This window comes from Taudactylus pleione, unplaced genomic scaffold (genome assembly GCF_031769625.1).
Source record: "Taudactylus pleione unplaced genomic scaffold, aTauple2 ptg000518l, whole genome shotgun sequence".
Classification (NCBI taxonomy): Eukaryota; Metazoa; Chordata; class Amphibia; order Anura; family Myobatrachidae; genus Taudactylus; species Taudactylus pleione.
Window position 1 is genome coordinate 4,903,772 of NW_028284920.1, and position 14,194 is coordinate 4,917,965.

Sequence of the window (14,194 nt, forward strand, 5' to 3'; positions counted from 1 at the left end):
AAACTAATTAATGGTGGGGGATGTTGCAGACCCACAATTGCAAAACAAACGTTCAAAACAGTCTATTCTTGCAATTAAAATCATCAGTTATGGAAGATGGCATTCATTTACCTGAAAAGAGATGAGAGATGGTATTAAAACTCAACTCCGGATCTAACTTCATGCTTCAGATGGCATGCTTACGATTACTTCAGTATACCATAGTAATATCTTACAAAAGGTCTAAAAACACTGAAGCAGCAAACTTTGTGAAAACCAATACTTGTGTCATTCTCAAAACTTTTGGCCATAGCTGTACACAGGTTATAAAGCAAGGTATGCAGGATGCATGCAGCATACTCAGCAGGATCTCTAGAGCTAAGTGGAACATGTCCCACTGTGGCGCTCATACAGTGATAAGATGGCGCAGCGCTTGCACAGAAGACCAAACCGAGGCCATCTTGGTTAGGTAGAATGCTTCAAGTAAGGAGCAATAATGGAGGCAGTGCAGTAGCACACTCCAAATTTCAACAAAAACAGCAGAGATGTGAATGCCAAGAAATCTTTCTTTTGTCTTATTAATATTAAAGACCAAATGATTTTCTACAAAACACAGTCTTACTCCTATACACAGTCTCATCCCCACTACTGATCAGGCTTATAATAGTAGCATCATCCACAAATTTTACAATTCTATTTTAACTAAAGTTAGGTGCACAATCATATGTGAAGGGAGAATATAAAATAGGGCTTAATATGCACTCCTAAGGGTAAATTTACTAAAGTGAGAGTTTTTAGAAGTTTGTTTTAGAAGAGATGTTGTGTATAGCAACCAATCAGATTCTAGCTATTATCTTCTAGAAGGTGCTAGGTAAATGTTATGTAGAATCTGATTGGTTGCTATGGGCAACATCTCTTCTAAAACTCACTTCTAAAAACTCTCACTTTAGTAAATTTAACCCCTAGGGTGCATTCCTATTTTGCAAAATTTCAGAAGAATTTAAATTCCCCAATTTTTCAAAACAAAAAAATAAAAACAATAATCTAAAAAGCATTTATAAATAGACAGACTAGAAACTCTTTTGTGCAGTTTAGATACCTGTGTACATGTACTATCAAGTGTAGCTTTAAACACTTCAGTACAATAAACTGGACAAAAGATGAATTAAAAATATTAGTAAAAAACTCCTGCTAGCTGATATGCACACTCCCAAGAATAGTCAGGCCTGGAGACTTACCAGCATCAACTCTACACAAACTCACCCAAACGTCTGGCGTATATGCTGGCGAATTTTATAAATCAGTAATATTTGGATCCTTTGCTACATGATCTGTGAATCTTTATTATTCAAATATTTTTCAGTTTATTTTTTTTATAACTTAACTTGGCTTGTTCAATCCCTTTTCTAAGCTCAACCCACCTATTTCAAATGCACCAACATCCTATAGTTTAATGCTTTATCTCAGGATGCCAACAGGGAGCAGGCTTCACTATTCATCCATTGCTCAATGGTTGGAGCACTTTCCCTCTCTGTCCACGAAAGATCTCCTTCAAATGTTAACTTATTCAATGAACACTTTCCCCGCTGCCAAATCTACTGAAATGTTTCTAAATATTTTTCACCGGTCTTCTATCTCCCCTCATAGGGGGATTTCTCATGGGTATTTTGCATAGCTCTATTTGTACTAAATGTCACCGACTGTCTGCTGATTTATACCATTTGCCTATGGGCTTGTCCCTTAGACGCTTTTGGTTGTCTGGAGATTTGCCTCTGCTCACTTAGTTAATTATGCGCCCTTGACTCCTGAATGGGCAATTTTTGGTATGTTGCCACCTGGTGTCTCCAGAGATGTCCGAAAGCTATTGTTTGAAGTTTCCTCCACTGCCCGTAAAAGTATTTTGCATTTATGAATCCAACTTCCCTGGAGCCATTTAAAGGAAAAACTTTTTTTTCCCTTTTTCATATGAATTGGTTGGAGGCATCTATCCAGAGGGAAACCTGCATCAAAATATTTTTGCCATGTGGGAAAGTTTTATCGATATTCTTCCCTGTTCCATTAAAGAAGCCATACACCATTGCTGTTGTAAAACATCATGGTATGAGACTCGCAAGACCCGCCAAATTCTTTTTGTTCATATGAGACTTGACCTTGACTGCTGTATATTTTATGTGCCGAGTAATTACCCTCACACCACTTTGTACATGACTTCTTATACTGTACCTAAACTTTGTTTTTGTCAAATAACTGTTTTTAATGTGAATGAAACTTCAGTACTTCTCTTATGCTTCAACAGAAAAAAATTGGTTTAAAAAAAAAGACATAATTGACTTGGTTAAAAACTTATCTGGAACAATAGTTTAATAATCACTTTATCTCAAAAAGAATGGTTAAAATCTAGCATTGTACTGTGTGTTACAATTGTATTATAGGCGATTCTTTAACATGTTACAATATATATATTTGTTGTATTTTTATACTGGCTTGCCAACAGAAAAGTCTTAATAAAGATTAAATAAAATTAATTAAAAAACGCACACGCATCATAAAAGGCTATAGAATGAAAATAGAACCCTACAAAGAGCTTGGATATACAGACATGCACTGTGCACTTGAACTATATGGCCAGCAGATGGTGCCAAGAAACCATTCTTAGATTTTACAGTATTGATGAACAGTTTTAAATCAAAATAAGGCAGTAGTCCTATAGCTGGTATATGAGCAGTGATTTATCAGATTCATGGCCTTTTCCCTCTTTACCCAATACACAAAAGCCATGTTATCCTTGTTGGTAAAACTGCTTTCACCAGTTATATAATCCAGTTGGCAGCATGATTCTCTGCCTAGGGCCCGTATTCAATTCGAAGTGAAAAGCCGAGATACGCGAAAAAGCATTGCCGATTGCGACTTTTCGCCAGGTGGAAACTTATCTCTGTGTTCAATTGCAAACACTTTTTGCGTACGCGAAAAAGCAACGCAATGCAATAGGCAAAAACAATTCGCCTCTTAGTAGGTGGAGAAAAAAAAAGGGGGTGAAAAAGTGCCAAGTGGGGGTACAAACTTAAAAACTAGCGAAATAGACTTTTTTGGGGGGGGGGGGGTCTGCAAGTATGGGGGAGGTGTTTTTTTGATTGCAGGGGGGTTTGCTGAAGGTGCGTTTTTTACGTTTCTTATAACTTCACTTTAGCGACTTTTAAATATGCTAGCACCCATTTTCAAGTACCCCAAATTTGACAGGACTACTTATTTTCACCAAAAAAAACTGCTTAATGCTATTCTTCACCACTTGTGCAAAGACACTAATTAAAGGTAATTGTACCGACTTGAGTACCGCGAACAGATAAATTAGGGCAAATCGGGCACTACTACATCATTCCCCAATGTTTCTGCATGTTTTTTTTATTGGGGGGGGGGGGGGGGGTTCAGGTTGATTTCCCAGATTCTGACACCACTTTTCACCTGTTCTGACTTCGCGTGTCTCAGTTTTCGGGTCTTTTGGAATTGGTTAATGCGAATCGCGGGTACGTGCGCGATTAGTTTCCGCGACTAAAATACGTGATGTAGGCGAAACGTCCGGCATGGGAAACATTATCGCGTACGCGAAACTAATTGAATATGGGACTAGGTCTGCCACTTGCCTTTGCAGGGGGGAACCTATTTAAAGTACTGTGTCGGCACTTGGGACACCATAATAACTGTTCTGTTGGCGCCATGTCAGTATGTCTATAACAGAAGAAAATTAAGTGCTTTGTTTTTATGGGTTTTTTTTTCTTCTTCATATTGTGTCTCTTATTTTATTTTTATTTGAAAACAAGTGCAACTGAAAGCTTGATTTTGGGCTTTCAGTTCCGCAGCACACGTGTAAGCCGGCACTGGATTTATTCTACTTATATTGATAAAAGCTGTCAAAACAACTGCCACCTACATGTTGTAAGGGACCAACAGTACAGCTGGGATACCCATATTCCTGATAACGTCCATCTATCTGTGTACATTAGCTTTGTTTTTAGGAGACATCTTGTAGACAACAACTACATGTGGAGCAATTTGTTTTTTTATGCATTTTCAAACATGTCCCTTAATGTAGACGGCACCTTTATTTTTTTATAGTGTAATCTGGAATTCGGAACCAAAGTGTGCAGCGATATAACCTCTTCCCCAACATTCAGTTGAACTCTGCATGCGGCCTTGGCTCCATACGTTGCAGAAGCTTCACGCAGAGGCCAAGAATCTTTGAAGGCAACCACATGAAGACAGAGTTTAGTGAAGTACAGTGATCTGAAGCTAAACCACCAGACTTCAGATAACTCACATTGCTGACTGAAAGCTGTACATTTTCTTCTTCGTTCTTTAAAACATCTGTTCTAAACAAACTCACCTTCGCCCAAAGCTCGTCGGGTGACTTTCTTCCAGTGCGGAGCGGAGCAGTGTCCTATAAACTTGGATCCGTGCATTGCAGATCATAAGATTCTTCACTGCATTGAGTATTTGATCCTTCTGAGTGCTGACTGACAGCAGCTTGCAGATTCCATCCCGCATACGAATCTCAAAGTCTAGCTTCTCTGGAACGTTGTTCTCCTAAGATTGAAAGACATGGACAGCGAACTTGGCGATAAGTAAACACCTGAGAAATCTTACAAACATCAGTGGAGATGCAAACACAAGGATTACTTTGGAAATAGATGCAATAAATAATGATCTATTTATTCTGCCAGTGGATCCAAAACGCTGATGAGACTATTAATGATGTAGCGTTGCAAATATCTTGCTACATCAATCACAACCACGTGCCCTGACTGTAGTCACCCTTCTAACAGCTTGCAGTATATTGATGGGTACATTACTAAATAAGAATCAATCATTACACAAACTGTGTGTGTGAAAAGCATCAATAGCCATATAACTCATCAATATAAGTAGCAGGAGCATTAATCAGATGCCACGTTTACACGTGATAGCTGATTATTGGAATTCAATAGGATAATGGCTATCATCTCTTAACAAGAGGGTATTCAGCAGTATGCCAAGTTCAGCTAGTGTCTGATAAAATAAGGTAGTTCAGTAAAGAAGTTACAGATCAGTAAAATTACTGGCAAAAAGATAGGAGAGCAAGGGAGAAACATGGTCATACAGATGTGCATTTAGGGAAGATGTAACTAATGAGTTCAGAAAAGAGAAACATGGACATTCATTAGTAAAACTACGCAAGATATTGGCCACCCTGTTTACTGCACTAACGGTCACTGATTTCTCATCACCGACAACTCCCACTGAGGCAGCATGGCCAGACCAGCCACTCACCATCTGTGACATGACGCTTTCAGCTGGGGTGTGATACAAAAGGTAAAATAATAAAAAGGTTGACGCTAATTTAGTCGACACAGAAATGGTTGACACATTTTTTTTTTGTCTAGTTCTCTAACCCTAGGGTAAATGTCTAACCCTGACTGTCCCTCCTAGTACCTAATCTTAGCCCTCCGGTAAGTGCCCAGCCCAGCCCAACCCAACCCACCCCCCCCCCCCCCCAAATATACAAATCTGTGTTGGTTGATCTGGATAAATCCACCACACTGCAAATTTTTGATCAGGATGCTGGGTAGTTGGCAGAACACAGATGGATGTAGGACAGCCAGGGAACAGATCCAACAGTGCGATTTGTCCTGTTGGTCACAGAAAGATAGAATAGACAGGCATCTCCCAAGAAACAAGCAGGATCTTGGTATAGATTAAGGGTTATTGCTCTTATAAGAGTAATGTTGCATGTTGTTTTAAAGTTTATCAAAAGGCTGGTAAATAGGCCAACCAATCTGCAACGGCCTTTCCCAATACAGACTGATGTGCTTATTTCCACAGTTCTTAGTAATTTTACATTTACATCCTGGGGTCACTGTAACGTCCATACCACTGGATCACCAGGAGAGGGGAGGGGAAGGATACCTGGTACTGCTAGCAGCATTGCAGTACAACCTCCTCAGATATCTCCAGACAGACAAGTCAGTCCCCTCTCCTCTTTCAAAAATGTATAAAAAAATTGTTAACATATTATTACTATCACTAAGGCAAATACAACACCACTGCATGTGCCTCACAGGGGAGGCGGTGGATTCGGTAGTCACCTGAAGGCACAGACAGACTACGGTAACCTGTTTTTCTTTCTTTGTGGTGTGTGTAAATAGTCAGATAGTAGATGTCTTTGGACAATGAAAGTGCATTTCCTGGCCCACAGCAGGCAGCCATGAGTAGCACTCAATGGTCACTCATGCCTTCCTTTATTCCATCCTCCTTCCTTACAAAAGTGTGAGAAGAAAGCAAAATACTGTACTATACTCTTGTTGTCTCAATAATAAAAAGATTAAAAAAGGTATAAAAAAAAGCAAAGTACCTGTATCACGTGTGGAATGGGAGTGGTGTAATAAAGCACACCACGATAAGACAATCGGAGAACAATATACTGTTTATCTGTTTGTAGAGAGCCTGTAACAGAACGTACAGAGAAGCCTCTCTGCACAACATTTTATATAAATATATTTCTCTGTCTCTCCATTACATAAATCTTTGGGACAGCTTTGACACGTGGGGTTAGAACGCTCATTAGAAATAATTAAGCCTAAAATGTGCAATGACAATTCGGAAGTAGGTTGGCATTAATTGCGTGAGGAGCAATGTTAACATTTTATTTTTAATCAAGTCATTTACAGTTACAAAAATATTTTGATTACAAAACTTTCGCAAATTTGCACATAAGGATTTGTTTTGCCATCAATAGATCAGATTGTTTGTGGTATCCCCAAATCCCAAAGATCCCAGCATTTGTTGCTTTGTTTTATATTCTTACTTTATGCATACATTGTTTCTGCTGTTTGCCTTTGCTTTCGGGGTTAATAAAGTTGTAAATAAAAACTGCATAAAAAAAAAAAAACACCTTATAAAGCAGGAAACCAAACACACATGCAATTTTAAAAATGGGCAGAGTTAAGGTGCAGTTTTGATGGTAAACATTCCAAATTTATGGAACATGTGCATCTGACAATGTAACAAAATATAAAATAAGGGTTTTAAACTTGTGCCCACGAAAAAGTAGGATTTTGGCAATTCTCATTCCAAATTGAAAAATTGTTTACACAGATTATATGGGCTGTAAATGTGCACTGAATGCTGGTGCTCACAAACCCAGCCACAGAATCCCCTCTGGGGTCAGAATCCCTGCTCCTCAATCCCAGTGGCTGCAATCCCAAAGGTAAGGGTTAATGTATGTATATGTGAGATACACCCCCATCTTTAGTTATGTGTATCTGTATTGTGACTCTTATGCAGTGCCCCTAATGCAGTGCCCCCAGTAGTTTTGTCCCATATGCAGCGGCCCCTTATGCAGTGCCCCCTGTAGTTTTGACCCATATGCAGGTCCCCCTAAAGTAGTGCCTCTTATGCAGTGCCATATATGCAGGGGCCCTAAGTAGTTTTGCCCCATATGCAGTGCCCCCTGTAGTTTTGACCCCATGCAGGTCCCCCTAGAGTAGTGCCCCTTATGCAGGGCCCCCAAGTAGTTTTGCCCCATATACAGCGCCAGTTATGCAGTGCCACTTACGCATGGCCCCCTAAAGTAGTGTCCCTTACGCATGGGCCCCTGAAGTAGTGCCCGTTATGCAGTGCCCCCCCCCCCCCGCATCCAGTACTTACCTCACCACCACGCTGGCTCCCACTCCGGCTGGCTACCGCTTCTAGATCCAGCAGGGCAGGCTCCTCACATCGCGTGGGTGACGTCATGATGTCACCCGCGCAGTGCATCACTGGGAACGCTGGTCTCTGAAGCGATCAGAGGCTTCTTTAGCCTCCGATCGCTTCAGAGGCCAGTGTTTACAGTTCAGGAAGCCGCAGAGGTCGGAGACAGAGCGTTGTCTGCGTCGCTGAATAAAAAAAATTGGATCGTCAGTGGGGGTTCTGGGTACTCAGAAACCCCCCTGCGTGCGCGGGTGCACAAGGTATATATAATGCTACAAATCTGAAATAGATAGAGACTTGTGTATCTAATTGGCTCTAACCCTAGAACTACACTAGCAACATTGACCTGCAACCACTTGGTATTGTTACTAGCCACTTCCCTCTGTAACTGGCCACAAACTAACTCCTGACAAACCATCTTCCAATATAAGCGCAACTGTGGGAAGACGACTCGATTCCGCTACATAGCACAGCCAGTCTTTAAAGCTGGGTACCACATCTGAAGAATCATCGGCCTGTTATTTCGACCCATTCATTCGATATTGCAAGTGTGTTCAAACCTCCAATCATGTTTTGTCTGATGAAAACTGGTGAAATCGAAGGATGGCATCTTATGTGCTGTTTTTTTTTTTTTTCCAAAACAATTTTTTATTTTTTTATTTTTATTTTATATGCTCATAAGTGCAAACATACATGTATATGATTATCTATACAAACATGCAGACATATTACATAGATCCATATACACATATATACAGAACTGCAAGCTGTGCAAACAAATACATTTCAAATACAATGTCAAACAAATACATTATATCTATAGGATATAGCTAGTCAAAAATGACTGTTAAACATAAGCACAGAGACTAAATATATGATTCTAATCAAACCATAATAACAGAAAAACAAATTATAAACGTATAAAGTAAAATAAAATAAACACATACACCCCCCTCCCCCTCCCCCTCCCCCTGGTGCAGCTTGTTCCACTTACATTGATCGGATACTCCTACACTGGAGGAAATAGCATTGTTCCTCTACCGAAGACAAAAAAAACTAATCCCCTGGCCCGTAAATATAGGATTTAAAAACTAAATATACAACATCACTCCAAGTTACGAAGTAGAGACCAATTCGTAGTCTCAAATAATCTCATTATATGAGTTCTAACATTGGAATCCAAGGAGTCGATATATATACCCCATTTAGCGTAAAAGCGAACCACCCCCTTCTCAACATCAGGTATAGTTGCTCTTCTATCAAAATAAAGTATTTGTAGTAATATATTTTTAACTGCTTGAAGAGATGGTGATGTGGAAACTGTCCAATTACGGAGGATAACTTTCTTCGCCACAGTTACCACCACCGCACGAAAGGGCAATAATTCCATCTTACGACCTTGCAGGTCCCAATTTATAAAATTAGCGCTTAACATAGCCAATGGGTCTTTCACAAGATGTAATGCACATATCTTATTTAGAAATACCATAATCTTATCCCAAAATTTTCTAATTTTCCCGCATTCCCACATATTATGAAAGTGGCTCGTGAGAACTTACACTTCGGGCAGCAGCCTGACTCCTCCTCCACAATATGTTTCCTCTGACTCTGGGATATATATGCCCTATGAATAGTCCTAATATGCACTTCTTGCCAAATAGCTGAATGGAGAATTCTTAAAGTCTTCTCAGTATGCTTTAATAGAACAGTAGGGGAGTCTACTTGTGGTATTTCTGAGGACCAATGTTGGATGCAACTCTCCCACAGAGCCTCAACTGTTGCGGGAAGCAGATAGGGGGTATAACAATCGTGTCTTGTAATACCCAGTATTGGATAAATTAAATATGGGCCGTAAAATATCATCATCTCCCTCCTTCAACATAGGAGAGGGTAAAGATTGTATAAAGTGTCGAAGTTGCAAAAACATAAAAAAATCTCTATTAGTAAGAAAAAATTTAGATTTCAAATCTTGAAAGGAGTACATTTGGCCCCCTGGATCAAACACATCACGAATGGCAACGATACCCTTCACCTTCCAAACCAGATATTCAGCGTATTCTAGGCCCGGAATAAACATAGGATTACCCCAAAACGTATTATACTGAGATACAGTGTGGCGCCTGTGAAGCTTTCGGTTTATTTGTAACCAGACTAGGTAAGTATCAAAAAATAGAATATTATTTCTCATCAATGGTGGGAGATATGATTTGGGAGTATGAAGCAGAGCAGACAGAGAATAGGGAGAAGCTATTTCTTCCTCCAGGGATTTATGGGTATATGTTTCACAACCCGTCAACCAATCACGTATATATCGAAAAAATACTGCATTGGTGAATGCAGAGACATGCGGAACAGCTAATCCACCATCAGATTTCCCCAAATACATCTTAGCTCTAGATATACGCGGCTTCCCACCCCTCCACAAAAACTTAAAAAATAGGCAAGTAATTTGAGTAATATCGAAACGGGTTAATCGTATTGGCAACATTTGTATAGGATAGGCCAGTTTAGGAAATATGATAGATTTCAGCAATGCAACTCTTCCCAGGAGAGATAATGGAAGGTGTCGCCAAATGTCCAATAGTTTAGTTATGTCAGCTATCACTGGGGTGAAGTTAACCTTATACAACTTAGAGATATTAGCCGGGATATAGATTCCAAGATATTTTATAGCTTGCTGAGTCAATCGAAAATGATCCAAACATATATCAGAAAGAGGCAAAGGCGAGGACCCTGAATCATGCATATATAGGACTTCCGATTTATGTATGTTAATCTTATACCCAGCAAAAGAACCAAATTGAGATAGTAATTCCAAAATAGCAGGAACAGAGTTTATGAGATCTGACACAAACAAAAGCATGTCATCCGCGAAGAGACACACCTTCAACATTACTTTTCCAATAGAAATCCCTCTAAATCTCGCATGTTTACGAAGGGCTATCGCAAGAGGCTCCAGGGCTAGTGCAAATAACAGGGGTGAGAGTGGACAACCTTGTCGAGTACCTTTCTGAACTTCAAAAGGGGTAGACCAGTAACCATTTGTAGAAACCTGCGTAAGTGGGTCACGATACAAAGTTTGTAATATTGACACAAACTCATCAGGAAATCCAAATCTCTTCAATGTTTCAAACAGGTGGTCCCAAGTGACAAGGTCAAAAGCCTTTTCGGCATCCATAGAAATTATAGCCTGAGACCCAGAACCACCTGAGAAACCCAGAGCTTGTATGGCTGCCAGCACTTTCCAAATATTAACTACTGAATGGCGACCCATGATAAATCCTGTCTGGTCATTGGAAACAATAGCAGGTAAAATGTATTTCAAACGATCCAACAAGATTTTAGTTAATAATTTGTAGTCCACATCCAGCAGTGATATTGGACGATATGATCCCGGATCTCGATTGGGTTTGGGCAAAACTCTTACAACTGCAGAGTTAAAATATAATGGTAATCTACGTTCTTTCAAGATGGAATTGAAGACTAAACACAATGTGTCACTTACTCTATTAGCTAATAATTTGTAGAATTCCCCGGAAAAACCATCCGGCCCCAGGGCCTTAAGAGGCTTCAATCCCCCAATAGTCTTAACTATTTCCTCCTTAGTAACAGGAGCTAGCAAGGACTTAGCCTGTTCTTCAGAAATACGGGGAGTGGAATAATCTGTCCAAAAAGTAGCTTTTTGGAGTTCATCAATGGGACCTTGTGAGTAAAGAGAGGCATAGAAGTCTCTAAAAGCTTCATTTATGTCTTTCCCTGTATGAATTAGAGTACCATCCGGCTTTTTCAAAGCAGAGACTATAGTGGAAGAGCGTGTGGTCCTCACTAAATTAGACAAAAGTCGACCCGATTTGTTCCCATGCTTAGAAAATTGAAAATTAGTAGAGAAGGTATGTTGTGCCAACACATCCTCAAACTGAGTCTTCGCCTGTATGTAAGCGTCTTTATTATTAGGGGATGGGGAGGATTTAAAATGTATATAAGCAGCAGTTAATCTCTCCTGGGATTGCAGATATAAAGCCGAAATGTCTTTCCTAAATTTGGAAACATAAGAAATAATTTCTCCACGCAAAACAGACTTTGCCATCTGCCAAAACAATAAAGAGTCAGAAACATGTTCCCGGTTATCACGAACATATTCCTGCCACTTCACTTCTATCATATTCTGGAATGTAATAGAGGAAGAAAGGTACGATGGAAAGCGCCACTGGCGACAAGATCCCACATCTATTGACGTGGCAATAGTGCACCATATAAGTGCGTGATCAGATAAACATAAAAATTTGGTCGGCAAAATATAGTCGATACGGGACAAGGTACCATGTGCTGCTGACATACACGTGAAATCCCTATCAGCAGGATAGTGCATTCTCCAACTATCCACTAAACCCAGTTGAGAAAAAAAAAAATTGTAAACCTAATTTCGGAGGGGTGGGAATCCGTTTAGGGTTATGAGATTTATCCATAGCAGGTAATACCGTTAAATTAAAATCCCCGCCCACCAATAATTGTGAATCAGTGAATGGGTATAACTTTGCTAACAATCTCCGGAAGAAAACCTTAGCATAAGCTGTGGGAGCATAAACGTTACAAAGCACCAGAGTCTCTGACAAAATAGATATATTGCTAATAACATATCGGCCTTCAGGGTCCACTATATTAGATTGCACCTGGGGAGATAAATCTTTCCTGACCAGTATCGCTACCCCTCTGGCCTTGGAGTTGTAAGACGCATGCGCCACCAATGTAAAACCCAGGGAAGACAATTTAACAACCTCGCTATCTGTCAGATGCGTCTCCTGTAGTAATGCTATATCTATTTGCATTTTTTTAAGATACAATAGTATTTTCTTCCGTTTCACAGGAGAGTTAATCCCCCCCACATTCCAGGAACACAATTTAAGTTCCGACATATTTCAAATTGGATAGAATATAAATCTGAAAAAAATTATATATTTCACATCTAATATAGGGGTGAGCGGGTTTGGATTTCTGAAATCCGAACCCCCCCAAGCCGAGTCAGGCTCGACTTTTCCCGCCTGACTCGGATCTGAAATCGAGGCAAAACGTCATCATCCCGCCTTCCGAGTCTCGCGGGTTTTGGATCCTATATAAGGTACCCGCGTCGGCGCCATTTTCTCACTCGGCTGTGGACAGTGAAGAGGGAGGGTGGGAGTTAGGGCTGTGTAGTGTAGTGTAGTGTAGTGCTGCTGTTGTCCACTACTTCAAAGTCCATAGGGGCTGGCTGTGTTGTGCTGAGCTGCTGTTGTTAATAGGGGCTGTGTCCACTACTTCAAAGTCCATAGGGGCTGGCTGGACTGTGTTGTGCAGTCAGTTCTCCATAGGGGCTGTGTCCACTCCAAAGTCCTGTGCAGTGTCCCAGTCCTAAAGGAGTGCTGTAGTGTTGTCCAGGGGGTGCTCTGTCCATCAGGGGTGCTCCCCCCAAGTGCTAAAAAAATAATATATTTTCTGTGTTTGTGAATTGTGTGCGCAGTAGCCGCACGTGCATCAACAAAGTAGTGCCAAGCGTGCGCCTGTGTCATAAGTAAAGGGCCGGCTGGCTTGACCGTTAAAGGGTGCTGTAACCCCCGAAAGTACACTCCAGTCCAAACCAAAAAAAAAATTATTTTCTGTGTTTGTGAATTGTGTGCGCAGTAGCCGCACGTGCATCAACAAAGTAGTGCCAAGCGTGCGCCTGTGTCATAAGTAAAGGGCCGGCTGGCTTGACCGTTAAAGGGTGCTGTAACCCCCGAAAGTACACTCCAGTCCAAACCAAAAAAAAATTATTTTCTGTGTTTGTGAATTGTGTGCGCAGTAGCCGCACGTGCATCAACAAAGTAGTGCCAAGCGTGCGCCTGTGTCATAAGTAAAGGGCCGGCTGGCTTGACCGTTAAAGGGTGCTGTAACCCCCGAAAGTACACTCCAGTCCAAACCAAAAAAAAATTATTTTCTGTGTTTGTGAATTGTGTGCACTGTGGCTGCACGTGCATCAACAAAGGAGCAGCGCCAAGCGTGCGCCTGTGTCCCATAAGTAAAGAGACGGCTGGCTCATTTCTTAAAGGGTGGTGTAACCCACAAAGTGCACTACTCTCCAGCAAAAATAAAAAAATATTTTCTGTGTTTGTGTGCGCTTTAGCCGCACGTATATATCAATATAACATAAATGGAGGACCAAACTTTCTCCGATAAAAATAAAATAGGGAAAGATCAAGAACCACTTCCTCCTAGTGCTGTTGCTGCTGCTGGGAGTTGTTCATCATCCCAGAGAGGAAGTAGGAACATCACTACTTTTACTAAACAATTGACCCTCCAACAGTCCCTAGTGATGAGGATGAAGTACGACAGCAGTCATCCTGAAGCAAAACGTATAACTGAGGCCTTGACTGCTATGTTGGTGTTAGACGTGCGTCCGGTATCCGCCATTAGTGCAGTGGGATTTAGACAATTGAAGGAGGTAGTGTGTCCTCGGTTCCAAATCCCGTCTAGATTCCACCTG

The 14,194-nt window shown here is 40.7% G+C and overlaps 1 protein-coding gene across 5 annotated transcripts in view; it reads right to left on the reverse strand.

The window, feature by feature from the left end:
* Positions 1–14,194, reverse strand: part of RTKN2 (rhotekin 2) — a 157,524-nt gene that overhangs the window by 88,826 nt on the left and 54,504 nt on the right. For all 5 annotated transcript variants that reach the window (XM_088450479.1, XM_088450480.1, XM_088450478.1 and 2 more), the window contains one exon: positions 4,358–4,557. In XM_088450479.1, the coding sequence (XP_088306605.1) occupies positions 4,358–4,518 (161 nt within the window). In that variant the 5' untranslated portion in view covers positions 4,519–4,557. The remainder of the gene's footprint in view (positions 1–4,357; positions 4,558–14,194) is intronic.